Source organism: Bos taurus, chromosome 5 (genome assembly GCF_002263795.3).
Source record: "Bos taurus isolate L1 Dominette 01449 registration number 42190680 breed Hereford chromosome 5, ARS-UCD2.0, whole genome shotgun sequence".
In the NCBI taxonomy this organism is placed as follows: domain Eukaryota; kingdom Metazoa; phylum Chordata; class Mammalia; order Artiodactyla; family Bovidae; genus Bos; species Bos taurus.
Genome location: NC_037332.1, coordinates 40,593,209 through 40,613,704, shown reverse-complemented (window position 1 = coordinate 40,613,704; position 20,496 = coordinate 40,593,209). Strand labels below are relative to the sequence as shown.

Genomic DNA, 20,496 nt, shown 5'->3' with positions numbered 1-20,496 from the left:
AGAAAGCAAAGGAAGCTGCGTATTTACATTACTCGTTTAAAGAATCAAATCTCACGTGAATGAGATTTAAAAGTAAAAATGAATCTAGCATAGATTCTCAATCAGGGAAGAATACTGGAGTGGGTAGCCATTCCCTTCTCCAGGGAATTTTACGGACCCAGAGCTCAAACCTGGGTCTCCCACATTGCCGGCAGGTTCTTTACTGTCTGAGCTGCCAAGGAAGCCCACAATCATTATTAAAGAAATGTAAAAACAAAACAAAACAAAACAAAAACCTTATTGGAGGAAATTTAATAATACTCATCTACATTAAAATGGACATGTTTTCTGACCAGCTATTCCACTCTAAGAATTTATAATATAGATATGTGTATACATGTGCAGAAAGTTTTTTAACAAGACTATTTATTGTGGCATTATTTGTAGTAAGAAGAATGTGGCAGCAGACTAAATGCTTACATGGTAATCTTTAGTGTTGTTTGCCCTCGTCTGGTGATTCTGGGATTGTATTTATTGGTGCTTTTGTAGTTGGATTGAATCATGTAGTGGTTTTGGCCAAAGAGTTGTAAGTAGAGGTTTCATTTGTGATTTCTGGACCAAGCATTTAATTGCTGGTGAGGCATCTTATAGAACACTCTCTCAGGCACTGTGACCTACGATATTTGAGATGGTGGTTGCTCAGTTAGCACAACTCCCAGAGTGGCTGTGCTGAGTAGAGGCTCCCTCCTGATCTATAACACATATGAGACATGAATACAAATTGAACCTTTTCTTTTTCCAGTTTATGTAATTTTGAAGTTGTTACTACAGGTTAATTTAGTCTGTCCTGACAATACAATCCTTATCAATAGATCCTAAGAAAATAAATTATAGTATTTTGAAACTGTGTAGCTCTATGTAGAAACTAAAAACAGCTTGGTGAGATTCCTAATGTGTTGCCAAGGAATTATGTACAGTTTTCCATGAATATGACAAACATATTGCCCAGGTAGTCATTTTTTTCCTTCACATATATTAGCACATCATGTACATTAGCACATACCAAAAGTATGGTGAAACTAGTATATTTTCACTTCTTTATATCTTCTCTCTTCCCTGTATCACTCAGTTAAAGCAGATTATATGGTCTTTAGTTTTATATCTTTAAGTGTATAACGTATTCTAATGGGTATGGCCCCTGGAATCAGGATATCTGTATTTGAATCTGGCTTCACCATCTACAGACTAATGTATTCTGAACAAGTTTTTTAAAGCCTCCGTTACAGTATCTATAATATGGAGATAATAAATGGCTTTTCACTTAGGGTTATTATGAAGAATTTTATTATATAATTCATGCCATGTACTCTATGCAATGCCTGGTACATGGTGTACAGTCAGTAAATGTTAGTTAATATTATTACTATTAGATTCAAAACTATCTTTTGACTTGTGGCTATAAAAGATGAGAAGATTGAAGTATTCACACCATCTTCCTATTTTTACCTATTTTCTAACCAACTTTTGTTAAATACATTAATTCTACATTGACAAGTTTTAAAATATTTATATTCAATTCTATAACCATACTTAATAAGTTGTTTTCATCTTCTTCCTACAGTCATGTGGACAGTGTTCACTGCAAGCTCTTTTGCTACAGTTCTTCCATTTATTTTTTAGTTGTCTGTTTCTTTTAAAAAAAGATTAATTTCCTGAACATTTTGTGTTGTCTGTATATTTGGACTCTTGAAAAAACTGGTTGATTGCAAAGTATTGGGGTTTTGTTTTCTTTTCTTTGAAAGCCTTTTAGGCTTTTCACTGTTTTGTAGTACAGAATGTTTTAGTGGAACAGTCTGAGACCAATTTAATTCTTTTCTCATTTTTAAATGGTTTGGTATTTTTATCTGGATGCCCAAAGGATTCATTTTCTTAGAATCTACTTTATTAGGATATATCTCAGTGTTAGTCCTGGATAATGGTATCTTCTTTTTAGCCGTACATTAATTTTTTTTCTGGAAAGTTTTTCTGAGTTGCAGTTTGACTTGGCTGGCAGTTAGGAAAGAGACTGGTGTGGGCATTTTCTCCTTGAGTTGGCTAGCTGACTCACTAGAGAAAATATTTTGATTGTTTTTGTAGTCTTTGAAAAAACTTGGGAAATTGTGAAGCATAGTTAACAGGATGCTTCTAATTAATATTTGTAGATATCCAACATTGGTACTTTCAAAAATTTCATGTGGACACTTGCTAGTAAATTAATTTCAATCCCCATTTGAATAACAGTGTTATGAATCACTATTTTCAAGATAGAACGTTCAGTAAGTGAAAGCCCATTATAGGCTTGTAAATATCATATATACATATATACATAATGATATTTACTTTTCAAATTTATGAAACTGTCAAAATCAGATATCACTATTTAAAATCATCAAATAGTTTATTTGAACTCCATCACATATAATAATGTGATACTCTGCATTCTCTTTCTACATAGACAAATCATGGGTTTCCTGTTGCTAGTAATCAGGTGCATCATCAAACTGCACCTGAAATAGAGATTAGGGAAGCTCAAGATAGCAGAACCAATAGTTGAGTAGAAACTTGTTAGAGGTGATGGTATTAAGGACAAGAACAGCTACTTTATAAATATAAGTGAAAGTGAAAGTGTTAGTCGCTCAGTTGTGTCTGACTCTTTGCAACCTCATGGACTGTAGCCCACCAAGCTCCTCTGTCTGTGGGATTTCCTAGACAAGAATTCTAGAGTAGGTTGCCATTTCCTTCTCCAGGGGATCTTCCCAACCCTGGGGTGGAACCTGGGTCTCTCACACTACAGGCTGATTCTTTACTGTCTGAGCCATCAGGTACCAATTTGACTTAATTTTAGCATAAAAATAAGCCTATGGGTGCATTTTGAGGTTAAGAGCAGGGTCAGCTACATAACCCGGTACAAGATGAAAATGCAGGACCCTGTGTTTAAAATTATTAAGAATTTCAAGGTGGTGGCTGCAGAGTTTTAAACCAGGTCTGGGGCCCTTCTGAACACAGGGACCTGTGCTACTGCACATGTGTGTACTCCTCAAGCTGGCCTCCCTAGGACGCAGAAATGGTGGTACTGTTAATTAAAACAGAAAGTTCAAAATGGCAATTTGAGTTGTCTTTTTTTTTCTTAGAGAAGATAATAAACTTTTAACTTTGAACATCTAAGTTCAAGATACTAGTGTCAAACAAAGAGAAATATGGACTTAGAACTTAAGAGAGTTTCAGTTCAGTTCAGTCGCTCAGTCGTGTCTGACTCTTTGCAAGCCCATGAATCGCAGCACGCCAGGCCTCCCTGTCCATCACCAGCTCCCTGAGTTCACTCAAACTCATGTCCATCGAGACAGTAATGCCATCCAGCCATCTCATCTTCTGTCGTCCCCTTCTCCTCCTGCCCCCAATCCTTTGAGTTATCTGCTCAAAGGTTTCTGTGTCTCAATTTTTTTTCACCAATAACACAGGGATAATAATTGTGTGTCTGCATCATAGGGTGAGTGTGAGGATTAAATGAGTTAATACTTAACTCATTTAAGTGCTTATATGCCAGACATTCTTTTAAGCACTTAAATGAGTTAAGTACTTTTAAGCACTTAAATGAGTTAATACTTAACTTAACTCATTTAAGTGCTTAAAAGATTGTCTGGCACATAGCAAATGCTCCTTAGGTTTTGGTTATCCTTGTGGTTGTTGCTATTGTTGTTATGGTGGCTTGAAGCCATGATGGTATATGAATTCCATCCGTGAATAGGAGAGTTTTAAGTAAAGTTCTTTGGACAAAGTTTGGAGTTGAAAGAAGTGATTGTAAATGAGATAGATAGTTTTAAAGTTTGAGAATAATTAGGGAGATTACTGTGTCATGGAAATCAAGGGAGGAAAGAGCAGCAATTCGGTTGTTAAAGAACTCTTTTCTTTGAATGGTTTTAATTTGGAGTGGTTAGGACAGAAGCCTGATTATGTGAAATTAAGAGGTGGGAAGAATGTAGAGGAAGTGGGTGTAGACGTGTCTATTAATAAGTTTAGAAATGAAAGAGGAGTGGTAGCTTGATAGAATGAAAGATCAATTTAGGGATGTTCTCTCCCAGTGAGAAGTCTGTCACTTCTGAGAAGAGTGTTCGTTCATTCCAAGGCCTGAACTATGCCGTCACTCAGTGTTCACTGCATGGGTGATGATTTATCTCATTTCACCCTCATAACAACACTGCATTATTAGAATCATTTTTGCAGTGAGGAAACCTGGGCAAACACTGAGCCATCCCTCCAGCTTCACTTTGTACCACTTTGAATTTCTTTATGTTCTTGAATAATACCTTCTGACTAAATACCACTTCTCAGTAAATGTTATTTCATTCATTTTTAATGGCCCAGAGATTCATGGAACTCTTTAAGTGATGAGACAATTTAAACCCAGATTTAATTGGCTCCAAGCTGATATACTTTTACTACTCAAGGAATTGATAAGATGGAAATAATGGTGGGGAAAATTGCCAAGGGAGACAAGGATGTGAGTGTCTTGTTGAAATGATAGATGAAATGATATCTGAGCTGAGCAGTTCAGTGTTGGAGGAGGACAATACAAGATGAGAAAATAATGCTTCTGTCCATAACCTATATCAAGAAAGATGCAAATAAAAAACACATGAGAGGTAGTGGGGGACTAGATTGGGAAATGAATGAAAATCTGTTCAGTGACAATAGGGGGAAGTGAAACAGGTTGGAAGGCAGTAGGTTTTTGTTGAAGAGGCTATGTCAGAATTTGAGGTCTGACTAGAAGCTATTTCAGCTCTATAGTGAAGGTGTTATTTAGTGGCTAAGTGGTTTCTGACTCTTTTTGACCCAGTGGACAGAAGAGTTCTCTGTCCTTCACTATCTCCCAAAGTTTGCTCAAACTCATGTCCATTGAGTCAGTGATGCTATACAACCATCACATCCTGTCACCCCCTTCTCCTCCTGTTGTCTATCTTTCCTAGTATCAGGGTCTTTTCCAGTGAGTTAGTTCTTCACATCAGGTGGCCAAAGGATTGGAGCTTCAGCTTCAGCATCTGTCCTTCTAATGAATATTCAGGGTTGATTTCCTTTGGGAATTGACTGGTTTGGTCTCCTTGCTGTCCAAGGGACTCTCAAGAATCTTCTCCAGCACCACAGTTAGAAAGCACTCAGTTCTACAGCACTCAGCCTTCTTTATGTTCCAAGTCTCACATCCATACCAGACTACTGGCAAAACTATAGCTTGGACTATATGGACCTTTGTCAGGGATGTGATGTCTCTGCTTTTTAATAAACTGAAGAGGTTTGTCATAGGTTTCCTTCCAAGGAGCAAGTGTCTTTTAGTTTCATGGCTGCAGTCATGGTCCACAGTGATTTTGGATCCAAGAAAATAAAATCTATCCCTGCTTCCACTTTTTCCTTTTCTATTTGCCATGAAGTAATAGGACCAGCATCAGTCCTTCCAATGAACACCCAGGACTGGTTGGACCTCCTTGCAGTCCAAAGGACTCTCAAGAGTCTTCTCCAACACCACAGTTCAAAAGCATCAATTTTTTGGCACTCAGCTTTCTTCACAGTCCAACTCTCACATCCATACATGACCACTGGAAAAACCATAGCCTTGACTAGATGGACCTTTGTTGGCAAAGTGATGTCTCTGCTTTTGAATATGCCATCTAGGTTATAACTTTCATAACTTTCCTTCAAAGGAGTAAGTGTCTTTTAATTTCATGGCTGCAATCACCATCTGCAGTGATTTTGTAGCCCCCAAAAATAAAGTCTGACACCGTTTCCCCATCTATTTCCCATGAGAGTCAGACTGTGAAGAAAGCTGAGCACCAAAGAATTGGTGCTTTTGAACTGTGGTGTTGGAGAAGATTCTTGAGAGTCCCTTGGACTGCAAGGAGGTCCGACCAGTCCATCCTAAAGGAGAGCAGTCCTAGGTGTTCATTGGAAGGACTGATGCTAAAGCTGAAACTCCAATACTTTGGCCACCTCATGCGAAGAGTTGACTCATTGGAAAAGACCCTGATCCTGGGAGGGATTGGGGGCAGGAGGAGAAGGGGACAGCAGAGGATGAGATGGCTGGATGGCATCACCGACTTGATGGACATGAGTTTGAGTGAACTCCGGGAGTTGGTGATGGACAGGGAGGCCTGGCGTGCTGTGATTCATGGGGTTGCAAAGAGTTGGACACGACTGAGTGACTGAACTGAACTGAACTGAATGGGACTAGATGCCATGATCTTAATTTTTTGAATGTTGAGTTTCAAGCCACCTTTTTTACTCTCCTATTTTACCCTCATCAAGAGGCTCTTGAGTTCCTCTTCACTTTCTGCCATTAGAGTGGTATCATCTGCATATCTGAGGCTGCTGATATTTCTGCTGACAATCTTGATTCCAGCTTGGGATTCATCCAGCCTGACATTTCACATAATGTACTGTGCATAGCAGTTAAATAAACAGAATGACAATATACAGCCTTGTCTTACTCTTTTCCCAATTTTGAACAAGTCAGTTGTTCCATGTCCAGTTCCAGCTGTTTACTGCTTGACCCATGTATAGATTTCTCAGGAGACATGTAAGGTGGTCTGGTATTTCCATCTCTTTAAGAATTTTCCACAATTTTTTGTGATCCACACAGTCAAAGGCTTTAGCATAGTCAGTGAAGATGAAGTAGGTGTTTTTCTGGAATTCTCTTGCTTTTACCAGGATCCTGCAAATGTTGGCAATTTGATCTCTGGTTCCTCTGTCTCTTTGAAGCCCAGCTTGTACATCTGGAAGTTCTTGTTTCACATACTGCCTAAACCTAGCTTGAAGGATTTTGAGCATAACCTTGCTAGCATATGAAATGAGTGCAATTGTACAGTAGTTTAAACATTCTTTGGCATTGCCCTTCATTGGGATTGGAATGAAAACTGAACTTTTCCAGTCCCCTGGCCATTGATGAGTTTTCCAAATTTGCTGACATATTGAGTTTAGCATTTTAAAAGCATCATCTTTTAGGATTTTGAATCTCTCAGCTGGAATTCCATTACTTCCACTAGCTTTGCTTGTAGTAATGCTTCCTAAGGCCCACTTGACTTTACACTCTAGGATGTCTGGCTCTAGGTGAGTGACTACCTAGAACATCATGAAGAGCACCATGGAAAAGTGTAAGAGTTAGGTAAACGTCACGGACATTGAAAGAGGGGAGGTGTGATTGTGATTGTCACATGATTGGAAAGTGTGTTGTTGATTGTTTTCTTCTTAGTCAATGAGAAGGATGGCCTCAGAAAAGTAGTGGCTTCTATTAGAATACCTGTCAAATAATATCAAATTCTGGAAGAATTGAATTTAAAAGGTTGGAAGAGATTAAGATTCTTAACTTTTAAGGCAGGAACATTTATGTTAAAGTACTAGTCCTGACTGTGCTGCGCTTTGTTGCTCAGTCGTGTCCGACTCTTTGTGACCCCATGGACTGTAGCCCATCAAGCTCCTCTGTCCATGGGGATTCTCCAGGCAATAATACTGGAGTGGATTGCCATACCCTCCTCCAGGGGATCTTCCTGACCCAGGGATTGAACCCAGGTTTCCTGCATTGCAGGCAGATTCTTTACTGTTTGAGCGACCAGGGAAGTTCCAGTCCTGACAATTGTTAGCTATGTGACTTGAGCTCCTTTTCCTGCATCATTAAAGTTGGTGAGCCTATTGTATGAAACTTGATGGGGAATAAATGAGGTATAGCATGTAAACATATAAAGAGTAAATTCTCAGTATTTTCTATGATTTGGGATAGCATTGCATTTTTATGTTTAAGAGTTTAGGTCATGACAGTAAATGTCTTTGACTTGGTATCTTCTCAGCAGTGTACAGTCTACATTTAATAAACTCATCTTTTAATAGGAATCATATTAGTATATATTTAATAAGGATGCTCTGAAAAGAAAAGCATGTGAAATTATTTAGTACAGTGCCTGGTGAAGAAGAGGTACTTAATAAGTGCAAAAATGTTAGCTCTTATTCTTAATAATACATAAAAGTAATTCATGATACAAGGCAGAATCAAGAATGGTAATTTTATTTGGACTCCTTAGTTTATGTTTCATCAGCCTATAAGCTGGCTTTAACTAAGGTAAGTATTAGAATTCATTTTTTAACACAGCAAAGTTTCTTAATTATCCTTTTGACTTTTAGTTCATTGGAAATCCTGGGATTCAGAAGTGTGGATTAAAAGTAATATCGTCTATAATACATTTTCCTGATGCATTAGAGGTATTATCCCTGGAAGGTGCTATTGATTCAGTGCTTCATACACTGCAGATGTATCCAGATGACCAAGGTTGGTACAACTGAAGTCAGGATTTAGATTTTTATAGGCCTTTAGCTATTAGTTGAACATGTTTAAATTTTTTCTTTTGTTTTGAGATTTAAAACAGTACATTTTCTTTTTTTTTTTCTTTTATTTTTCTAGAAATTCAGTGTCTGGGTTTAAGTCTTATAGGATGTTTGATTACAAAGAAGAATTTATGCATGGGAACTGGGAATCTGCTGGCAAAAATTCTGATTTCCACCCTACAACGATTTAAGGATATTGGTGAAGTACAGATAAAAGTATGTGCATTATCTTGAAGGGAATCGAGATCTTGTACAGATTTCTCTTTCAGAGCAGCTGGTGTAACTCCTGCTTAGCATTAATGGGTATTTTCTAGTTAATTGAAAGCCGTTTATCATTTCATAGTATTTTTATTATAGTAGATGAAGAGAACTGGGTTGAATTTCAAAATATCGTATGTTTCATTAATAAATCTCTCAAATTAGTACGTTTGTCTTTTCTGTGAAAAAGGAGAGCATATGCTAAAGAAATTTCAGCTAGCTGAGCTTTATTTTCTTTGTTGTCGTTCAGTTCCTCAGTCATGTCCAAATCTTTGTGACCCCATGGACTTGGGCTGAAGCACACCAGGCTTCCCAGTCCCTCACTATTTGTTGGAGTTTGCCCAAACTCAGGCCCATTGAGTCAGTGATGCCATCCAACCATCTCATCTTCTGTCACCCCCTCTCCTCCTGCCCTCAATCTTTCCCACCATCAGGGTCTTTTCCAATGAGTCAGCTCTTTGCATCAGGTGGTCAAAGTATTGGAGCTTCAGCTTCAGCATCAGTCCTTCCAATGAATATTCAGGGTTGATTTCCTTTAGGATTGACTGGTTTGATCCCCTTCCTGTCCAAGGTACTTTTATTTGCTTAGATTTTAGGTAAATAAAAATTACAATTATTATGAAGTTTGTCATTCCCTTTGTTTTATTTGAGCTGCTTGCTTAGTAATTTTTCCCCTTAATCTTGTTCTTGCAGTGAAACAATATTTTAAATGTTCTTCATTAAGCAAAATTTAAAATGCAATCTATATTAGCTGTCTATGAGGAATCCAAGATATTGGTTTAGGATTAATTCAGGGAAGATGAAGTAAATTGTTTCAGAGTACTTTTATTTTAGTGTTAACAAAACAAGTTTTTTTTTTTTTAATTTTAAGGTTGTAGTGTTTTTGGTAATGAAGTTTACAACTTTCATAAACCATACTCAGCAAATATTTTCAAAAATGACAGCATTGGCCAGGAGTGAAAATGTCTTAAGCTCTGATCTTTGCACAAATATTATTAGTAAATGGGAAAATGCATGTAAGATTTTAAATTATAAAGTGCTGAACATATAGCATTCTTAGATTAGAGCCAACAATGGGCTTTATATATCTGCTTTCTGTAATGTGCCTGAAGCTAGGTTGACTAAAGCCAAGACAGAATTGATTATAAGTAATCTGAGGTAAATTATTTTGTGCAGGTATGAAGCTCTCACTCAGTATTTATTCATCTAGGTATAAATTTTAAGATTTTTATGTAGAGATTGTAAGCTGTTAACCAGTGGGCTAAATTTTGCCTGCCAACATACTTTATTTGACCAGTTCGGTGCTTGTAAGTTTTTGAGTTTGAATTGTATGCCTTCTCTGTATGTGTATTGTCTGCTTTGCCGCTGCATTCGTTTGCAGGGACTTCTGCTCTAGAGGTGGGTGGACCACATGCCCCTCAGACTGCTTCTCTTGTCAAATGTTAGGAAGCATTTATAGAAACTTAGCGTCTTAAAAGCTCAAAATAATAATTTTTAACATTTAGATGATCTCATTAATATATTTTGGAAAGATAAACATTTTAAAAGTAAAACTGATCTTTGGTGAATGTACCCAAGGTATAGAATAGGCAAGTCTGAAGTTCATTCTTTCTTTAAAACATCACATAAATAGAGCGTAGACAACATTTTCAGTGGTTCTAAAAAGTAATGGTGTGTCTGATCAGTTCCTTATAAATGATTTGCTAAAAGGATGTAAACCTTAGAGTGTTTTTAGAGCTTTTCTAAAATGTTCTCAAGATGAACACAGTCTAGGAGCTCACATTTGTCTGAGATTAAAATTTCAGAAGATAGCACAAAACATTGTTGGGAGAATTGCTAGGCTCTCTATAGAACCTGATCCGCAGTCTTGTATTAAAGAACTCAAGTCACTGATTTATTTGGGTTTGTGGCACTGCTGACTCTGCTGTCTAATCCTGATTAATATCTGACTTCCAATCTGTAGGTATGGCTTTAGGCAAGGAATCTTTAAAAGCCAAATTTTGGTAAATTAGGTGTTTTAGGTTTTTTTCCTGTTTGGCTAGAGGAGAGTTTAGCATCTTATTCTCTGTGTGCATCTTCTTATTTCTTAGTAATGAGAGAGCAAGGTGTATTTATTACATTGTTTCAAAGTTTACAGCTTTAAAGTACAAGCCCAATAAATGTATCTACTTAGCTAAGTGAACACCTCAAGTTTTAAGTACTGTATACAGTCTCTCTTTTATATCATTTGTTTATTCTTTTTTGTCCATAATTACCTTGTTGTTATTAATTTTGGTCACACTTTCAGGGATTTCAGACAGTCTTGACGATGCTGGAATTGTCAGTGTCTTTTTCCAAGCTACTGGTGCATTACTCCTTTGATTCAGTAATATTCCATCAGTTGTCCTCCAGTATCACAGAGCAAAAGGATCAACAGGTACAATGTTTTTTACCTGTATTATGACTGTTACACATTTCGCTGACTTTAATCCTCATTTTCATTCTTTTTAGTTTCTAAACCTTTGTTGCAAGTGCTTTGCAAAGTTGGCCATTGATAATGAGTTAAAAAGTGTGATGCTGGAGAAAGCATGTGATCAGAATAACAGCATCATGGTTGAATGCCTGCTTCTGTTGGGAGCAGATGCCAATCGAGCAAAAGAAGCAACTTCTTTGATTTGTCAGGTAAATATTCAAAGATTCACTTTTGTCTTTTTTTGTATGCCCCTGCTATTGTATAGCTCTCACCTATATCGTATGATTCTTCATTACAGAATTTATCAGTTTATGGCCCAATTGCTTGTAATTTGTAGTAGGGTTTAGATTCATAGAGTTTTAGAAATAGGGTATTTCTGTAGGTATTATCTTTTAATCATTCCCTTTACATGTTTACCTACTTTGTTGAGATGATAAATAACTTTTAAACGTGTCTCCTACTGAGCATCTCTGTGTGAATCACTCTCCAGGAACACACCACACAGTTATGTTTTGTTTTCGATTCATCTTTTAAGTATTTTCTTTCTGTTTTCAACTTGTCTGTCTAGAAAGTTCTGCCTTCAGGGCTACCACAGGTGGCCTCGTAGCCTGTGCACTGTGCACTTTGGGGCCTGTTCACATTGACAGCCCTTCTATGGGCCAGCCTGCAGTACAGTGGCACTGTGGTCTTGCCTTCCTTCTCTCCCTTCCCGTAAGCACTGTGCAAACACATCTATCTAATGCTTCTGCTCTGCCTTCAAAATATAAACCAAATTATTTGTCCTCAATAAAGCTCTTCCCACACTTCCTGACCTCCATACAAAATAAAGATTTACTTGCTGTGTAAATCCATGACAATTTTTGTACACTTTTTTATAGTTTGTGAGTTGTATAAAGGTAGAGATGTACAGTGTTCATCTGTGTATCATTCAGAATATCTAACTCACTGTTGTACATACAGTAGGAATTCAGTTAAGTATCAGAGTATATTACATGTCATTTCCAGTTTGTCTTCACTGTATAAATTTTAGTTTGCAGTAGTATTCAGGTAGCCCTATGTATATTTTCTAAATAATAATATTTCCAACAAAGCAATTATGTAGTGATTTAATATCCCTTATTGACTGGATGAAGCATAGCAGGAATCAAGATTGCCGGGAGAAATATCAATAAACTCAGATATGCAGATGACACCACCCTTATGGCAGAAAGCAAAGAAGAACTAAAAAGCCTTTTGATGAAAGTGAAAAAGGAGAGTGAAAAAATTGGCTTAAAACTCAACATTAAGAAAACTAAGATTATGGTGTCTAGCCCATCACTTCATGGCAAATAGATGGGGAAACAATGGAAACAGTGAGAGACTTTATTTTTTAGGGCTCCAAAATCACTGCAGATGGTGACTGCAGCCATGAAATTAAAAGATGCTTGCTCCTTGGAAGAAAGCTATGATCAACCTAGACAGCATATTAGAAAGCAGAGACATTACTTTGCCAACAAAGGTCTGTCTAGTCAAAGGCATGGTTTTTCTAGTAGTCATGTATAGATGTGAGAGTTGGAGTATAAAGAAAGCTGAGCACCAAAGAATTGATGCATTTGAACTGTGATGTTGGAGAAGACTCTTGAGAGTCCCTTGGACTGCAAGGAGGTCCAACCAGTCCATCCTAAAGGATATCAGTCCTGAATATTCAGTGGAAGGACTGATGCTGAAGCTGAAACTCCAAAACTTTGGCCACCTGATGCGAAGAGCTGACTCATTGGAAAAGACCCTGATGCTGGGAAAGATTGAAGGTGGGAGAGGAAGGGGACAACAGAGGATGAGATGGTTGGATGGCATCACTGACTCAATGGACACAAGTTTGAGTAAGCTCTTGGAGTTGGTAATAGGGAAGCCTGGTGTGCTGCAGTCCATGGGTTGCCAAGAGTTGGACACGACTAAGTGACTGAACTGAACTGAACTCAATATGCATTATTAAATAACCAACAGAGTGCTGTGTTATTCAATAACTTACTTCTAAAGCCTCACTTTATTTAATTTTCTGCTCACCTAAGGGTTCAAATCAATTTGTCAACTGTAAGATTAAGGTAGTACTACTTAGCAATCTACATAAAAAGAAATTGAACCTATAACTCATTTTCATGCACAGTTAAGTTATTCATTAAAACCAAATACATAATCAAATTATTTAAATTTAGCCAAATTTCATCTTAGCAGGCAACATTGAAAATAGTTGCTTCTCTGTTATTAAAAGTAATTGAATCATTTCCTTCAATAATGTAATGTTTTTATTGTATTTCTTTTGTGTGATCTTCAGATCATTGTGTTAATGTTACTTGGATATGCCAGAGAACTGAAAGGGAGCTTCCTCCAGGTCTTTCTTAGAGAAACAACACACCTAAAAGCCCTTAAGTACAGTTACTCTACATTCTGCACAGGGACTGCTTTCTACTTTTCTCTCAATTTATTCAAATCTTTCTGCACAGAAGGCTTTTTATTTTCTTCTTCCCAAGTTCTTTTGAACTTAATGTGCTTATTTATATCTTTTCTTCTTAAAACAAAATCAGATCTTTAAATGTAAAGAATTTATCCTGGTTGTCAGAGATTATTTATATCTAACAAATAGTAAACATTGATTTTTGTGGGTAGACTGTTTGAACACACCTTATTTTGTACAAAGTAGCATAGTAAAGACTTATCCAGGTACCAATGTTGCATTATTAAGGGTGGAGTTAATCTTATTAGGCTTTGGGAGGATTAATATTGGGTATGAAAATGCATGAATAGAGACATGAAAATAAGATTTATCAGGTCATGGTGGGAAGAGCAAGTATAATGAATTCTGAATAAAAATAATAGCAAGCTCTTCTGTGGTATTCATTGCCACCTGGGCCCTGCTCTGAGTCCTTTACTTAATCCTGACAACAACCTTAGGAGTACTCCTAGTATTTATCTTATTAGGCATGTGAGGAAGTAACTTGCCTGAGGAGTAACTATAGCCTCCCTTGTGCCTACTTTAATCTCTTGTTTACATAACAGATTCATGATAGTGGTGGTGGTAGGGGAGAGGATTGTACATTCATTCTTGAATGCTAGCTTAAAGTACTTGGCTTTGATTGTGAGCTGCATTATTTACAAATTAGAGTATGAGAGAAAATATGGGAAAAGATAGAAAGTTGCACTTTGATTATATATATTTGAATTGTCCCCATTTAAAATACAGAACTGTGTATGAAAGTGTTGACCTCTTAGTCATGTTCAACTCTTTGAGACCCCATGGACTGTAGCCCTCCAGGGTTACATGGAATTCTCCAGACAAGAATACTGGAGTGGGTTTCCATTTCCTTCTCCAGGGGATCTTCCTGATCTAGGGCTCGAACCTTGGTCTCTGACATTGCAGGCAGATTCTTTTACTGTTTGAGCACCAGGGTATCTGAGCAGTATTTTTTTTTTTCCCTCTCATGAATTATTTTCCTAGTTTTATTTTATTTCTTCTATCTGGTATAAAAGACAAATATTTCTCTCTTCATGTCACCATAGGTTACCTGGGTTCGATCCCTGGGTTAGGAAGATCCCCTGGAGAAAGGAAAGGCGACCTACCCACTCCAGTATTCTGGCCTGGAGAATTCAATGGACTGTATAGTCCATGGGGTCGCAAAGAATTGGATACAACTAAGTGACTTTCACTTTCACTTTTCATGTCACCATATGTCAGAAATCATCTTGGATAGTTTGGGTCCCCCAAGGAGAATTCTGCTATAAAAATGTATTGAGCATCTTCTCTGTGGAAAGCACAGTGCTAGATAATTAGTAAAGAATATAAAAGGTATTTTATATATATAATAATATATATATTATATATATATATAAACTGTTTCAAGGTAGTTTCAAAGTGTCTCTTGGGAGTTAAGGGAGTAAAACATAAATCACCTTAATAGAAGGTAGGCAATAAATACCATAATTTAGAGATAAAACTTTGCGGGACTCCAAGAGAAGGCATTTGTGATGAGTTTTTTGGGCCTCTCCTTCCCTCCGTTCTTCCCTTCCTTCCTTCCTTTCAAATTTCCTGTGGGCCCTTACTGGATTTTTTGTTATTTTTCAGTCACTAAGTTGTGTCTGACTCTGCGACCCCATGGACTGTAGCCAGCCAGACTCCTGCGGATTTTAGTAGTTTGCTAAATTAAATATATTCTGTAGGCATTGTGCTAGGTTACAGAGGTACAAATTGAATTGCAGTAGCATCCATGCCTTTCATTCTAGTAATCAAACAGATAAACATGTCTGGTTCAGTGTGCTAAGTGCTGTGTTAAACAAAATGGGATGGACTCCCGAGGAGGAAGCGTGTGCAGCCTGGGAGGTTATAGCAAGGACTTAGTGCAAGAGACTTTAAAGCTATTCCTTCAAGAATGATTTTTTTTTTTTTTTTTTTTCTGGAAGAAGAACAAAATTAGACATTGGAGGCAATAGAAATAGCATAAATGAGGTTTCGAAAAATTGCATGTTGTTTTATGAGGGAGTGTCCTGGAGCAGAAAGGTTTTAGAAGATTTTAAAATAGTACAATGACTTGATTATATCTAGACTAGAAAAGTACTATAGTGGTTCTCGGGAGAACAGACTGAAGATGGGGGTGTTCCTTAAAGGCTGGTGGGCATTTAGCTGGTTCCATCAAACCAGAGCACTGTCCCCTCAAACTTCTTGGACACATGTTCAGTTCAGTTCAGTCACTCAGTCGTGTCTGACTCTTGGTGACCCCATGGACTGCAGCTTGCAAGGCTTCCCTGTCCATCACTAACTCCCGGAGTTTGCTCAAACTCATGTACATTGAGTTGGTTATGCCATCCAAGTATCTCATCCTTTGTCATCCCCATCTCTTCCCGCCTTAAATCGTTCCCAGCATCAGGGTCTTTTCAAATGAGTCAGTTCCTTGCATCAGGTGGCCAAAGTATTGGAGTTTCAGCTTCAGCATCACTCCTTCCAATGAGTATTCAGGACTGATTTCCTTTAGAATTGACCCGTTGGATCTCCTTGCAGTACAAGGGACTTTCAAGAGTCTTCTCCAACACCACAGTTCAAAAGCATCAATTCTTTGGCATTCAGCTTTCTTTGTAGTCCAACTCTCATATCCATACATGACTGCTGGAAAAACCACAGCTTTGACTAGATGGACCTTTGTTGGTAAAGTAATGTCTCTGCTTTTTAGTATGCTGTCTAGGTTGGTCATAGCTTTTCTTCCAAGGAGCAAGCATTTTTAAATTTCATGGCTGCAGTCACCATCTACAGTAATTATGGAGCCCCCAAATGTGTTTGGACACACGTTAATTCTGAAGAATTCAGGAATTTCCCTCAACCAACTTTTCCCCCGACCTGGTACCCTGAATATTAAGATCTTTCCTTTTATTTATTTAGACTTTTAATGATATATTTCATTTAATCAATATTTTCAAAATATTATTAAATGAGTTTGTGATATATCCAAAATATTCAACATGTGATCAGTATAAGGATTATTAATGAGCTATTTTATATTTTAAAATACCAGGCCTTCAAACCTGTGTTTGAAGTATTTTACTCACTGGAGTAAAATATTCCAGTGAGTATTTTACTCTTACAGCTCATTTGACACTTACAGCAAATTTCAAGTTGCTTAATAGACCACATTGGGCTTCCTTGGTGGCTCAGACTGTAAAGAATCTGCCTGCAGTGTGGGAGACCTGGGTTCGATCCCTGGTTTGGGAAGATCCTCTGGAGAAGAGCATGGCAATCCACTCCAGTATTCTTGCTGGAGAATTCGCATGGACAGGGAAGCCTGGAGGGCTACAGTCTATGGGGTCACAAAGAGTCTGACACAACTGAGTGACTAGGCACACATAGACCACATTGGATGGTGCCAGTCTCTGGGTCCCACCACTGGCTTCTCTTGTAGTTAGAGGGATGGGAAGAGACAGGTTTTGGCTCACAGGAACCATCACCTCTGATTAATCTCTGCTCCTTCCTTAAAAAAAAAAAAAATCACTTTTTTAACTAATTTTTATTTTTTTAAACTTTATTATAGAAAATTTTAAACATACACCAAAGTGGAAGGAGTAGTGTAATCAATCCCTACGAATCTATCAGTTATCTTCAACAATTATCAATACATGTCTAATCTTATCTTGTCTGTATCATTCTCATGTCCCTTCTCCACGTTTTTTTTTAATATGGTAGATTCTTTTTAGTTATTTAAGTACTATAGCAATATGTACAGTCAATACCAAACTCCCTAATTATCCCTCCTCCCTAGGTAACTGTAAATTTATTCTCTAAGTCTATGAGTCTGTTTCTGTTTTGTAAATAAGTTCATTTGTATTATTTTTTGGGGATTCTGCATATAATGATATTATACAATATTTCTCTTTCTCTGTCCAGCTTCCTTCAGTCTCTATGACAGTCTCTAGATCCATTCATGTTACTGCAAATGGCATTATTTTGTTCTTTTTAATGGCTGAGTAATATTCCAATGTATATATGTACCACAGCTTCTTTATCCACTTTTCTGTTGATTGACATTTACGTTGCTTCCATGTCTTGACTACTGTAAACAGTGCTGCAATGAACTTTGGGGTGCATATATCCTTTTGGACCATGTTTTTCTCTGGGTTTATGCCTAGGAGTGGGATTGCAGGATCATATGGTAGCTCTATTTTTAGTTTTTTAAGGAACCTCTATACTATTTTCCACAGTGCCTGCACCAATTTACATTCCCACCAACAGTGTAAGAGGGTTCCCTTCTCTCCATACTCTCTCCAGCATTTGTTGTTTGTGGATTAAAAAAATACATATATATTTACTTATGTATTTATTTTTGGCCACCTTTTTCGCTGCACATAGGCTTTCTCTAGTTGCAGCAAGTGGTGGCTACTCTCTGGTTGTGGTGTGTGGACTTATTGTAGTGGTGGCTTCTTTTGTTGCAGAGCATGAGCTCTAGGGCATGTAGGCTTTAGTAGTTGGGGTGCATGGGCTTAGTTGCAAGGCATGTGGAATCTTCTGGACCAGGGATCAAACCCACATCCCTTACCTTGGCAGGTGAATTCCTAACCACTGAACCCTTAACCACCATGGAAGTCATCTTCTGTGGATTTTTTGATGATAGCCATTCTGGCTGTTGTGAGGTGATACCTCATTGTAGTTTTGCTTTGCATTTCTATATTAGTTTAACATACTGAACATCTTTTCATGTATCTCTTGACTGTCTGTATGTTTTCATTGGAGAAATGTCTATTTAGGTCTTCTGCCCATTTTTCTAAAATTTACAAAAACAGCTCATGAAGCTTAATATCATCAAAACAAACCACTCAGTTAAAAAATAGGCAGAAAACCTAAATAGATATATATTTCTTTTTTAAATCATTAATATTAGGTTGTGAAAGGACCCAAGCTTTGGAATCTGCAGATGTGATTTCAAATCCAAGTGTATTATTAAGTAGCTCTAAGATTTTGGACAAATCACATATTTTTCCTAAATATTCATCTATAAAATGGGAGTAATACTTTTTATGGCATAGGGTTTTTAAAAAATAGTTGGAGATCATGTTTTTACAGAAGGTAGCATAGTACCTGACGTCCTAATTTTGTTACTTATGATTTCTTTCTTGTAGTTGATAACGTTAGATTCCATTGCCTTTCAGAAGCTTTAGCTGGGGTTGAGCCAGTGTGCTGTGCTGCAGGTTGCTAAGGCTTCTCTCTGCTTACCGTGGTCACTCTAGTTTTTGTAGCAGTTACCATGTTAACCCACCTTGAGGACATGCTCTGAAAACATAACTTTCAGGGTAAGGTAGAAAACTGAGAGACAACATATATCTTTGTAGAAATTCAAATTCTTGTCCCGGAAATCCAGTGAATGATGACTGTCCTTTGCATGTGACATTGGTGAATTTAATAATATTTATATACACAGTTATTCTACGTCACAAATGAAGGGAAGGCATTTGCCAAGTAAATGAAGTAGCATTTGCTATGTTAAGGTATCAGTTTCCCAGATATGGTCCAATAAGCAAACAAGTCCAGAAAGTGTGAGAAATGTGTAAATTGATGGAGCCTCAGGTATTTTGACTTCAACCCTATGAGTTTTACTTCGTATCATGTTGTCTTTTTCATGGTAATGGGCTCTCACATGGCAGATTTAATTTATGCTGCTCTGATACTTATGATGCTAATCTTACTTTATTTTCCTAATTTACTTCAAGAATGAGTTTTGCCTTATTTTGTTTGATTCTAAATTTAAAGACCAGAAATCGAAGAAGAACTATAAAGCCTCTTGATGAAAGTGAAAAAGGAGAGTGAAAAAGCTGGCTTAAAAGTCAACTTTCAAAAAACTAAGATCATGGTAACCAGTCTCATCACTTCATGGCAAATAGATGGGGAAACAATGGAAACAGTGACAGACTTTCTTTTCTTGGGCTCCAAGATCACCACAGATGGTGATTGCAGCCATGAAATTAAAAGATGCTTGCTCCTTGGAAGAAAAGCTATAACCAACCTAGACAACATATTAAAAAGCAGAGACATTACTTTACCAACAAAGGTCCATAAAGTCAAAGCTGTGGTCTTTCCAGTAGTCATGTATGGATGTGAGAATTGGACCATAAAGAAAGCTCAGTGCTGAAGAATTGCTGCTTTTGATCTGTGGTGTTGGAGAAGATTCTTGAGAGACCCTTGGACAGCACAGAGATCAAACTAGTCAATCCTAAAGGAAATCAGTCCTGAATATTCATTGGAAGGACTGATGCTAAAGCTGCAGTACTCTGGCTACCTGAGTGAAGAACTGATTCATTGGAAAAGACCCTGATGCTGGGAAAAATTGTAGACAGTGGAGAAGGGGTTGACAGAGGATGAGATGGTTGGATGGCAACACCAGCTCAATGTACATGAATTTGAGCAAGCTCCGGGAGTTGGTGATGGACAGGGAAGCCTGGCGTCAATGGGGTCGCACAGAGTCAGACACAACTGAGCAACTGAACTGAAAATTTAATGATGTAGGGGAAAGTCACACAAAGTTTGATTACCAGGATTATAAAGGAAACATGATTAAAAATATATATATATGCTTACCTTCTCTTTTTCTTTAATAGGTATGTGAGAAAGCAAGCAGTCCCAAACTGGTAGAATTGTTACTGAATAGTGGATCTCGTGAGCAGGATGTTCGGAAAGCTCTGACAATCAGCATTGGGAAAGGCAACAGCCAAATAATCAGCTTACTCTTGAGGAGGCTTGCCCTGGATCTGGCCAATAATAGCATCTGTCTTGGAGGATTTTGTATGGGAAAAATTGACCCTTCCTGGCTTGGTCCTTTATTTCCAGATAAGACATCTTATTTAAGAAAAGAGACAAGTAAGGATTTCCAAGCAACTTTTATAGAAGGTTTAAATTTAGTAGTATT

General features: G+C 37.5%; 1 protein-coding gene across 7 annotated transcripts in view; it reads left to right on the top strand.

Annotated features, from left to right (window-relative positions):
• The window catches only part of LRRK2 (leucine rich repeat kinase 2), a 205,786-nt gene that overhangs the window by 52,830 nt on the left and 132,460 nt on the right, over window positions 1-20,496 (top strand). For all 7 annotated transcript variants that reach the window (XM_024991931.2, XM_010805062.4, XM_059886557.1 and 4 more), the window contains 5 exons: window positions 8,176-8,320; window positions 8,453-8,592; window positions 10,922-11,050; window positions 11,125-11,295; window positions 20,189-20,447. In XM_024991931.2, the coding sequence (XP_024847699.1) occupies window positions 8,176-8,320; window positions 8,453-8,592; window positions 10,922-11,050; window positions 11,125-11,295; window positions 20,189-20,447 (844 nt within the window). The remainder of the gene's footprint in view (window positions 1-8,175; window positions 8,321-8,452; window positions 8,593-10,921; window positions 11,051-11,124; window positions 11,296-20,188; window positions 20,448-20,496) is intronic.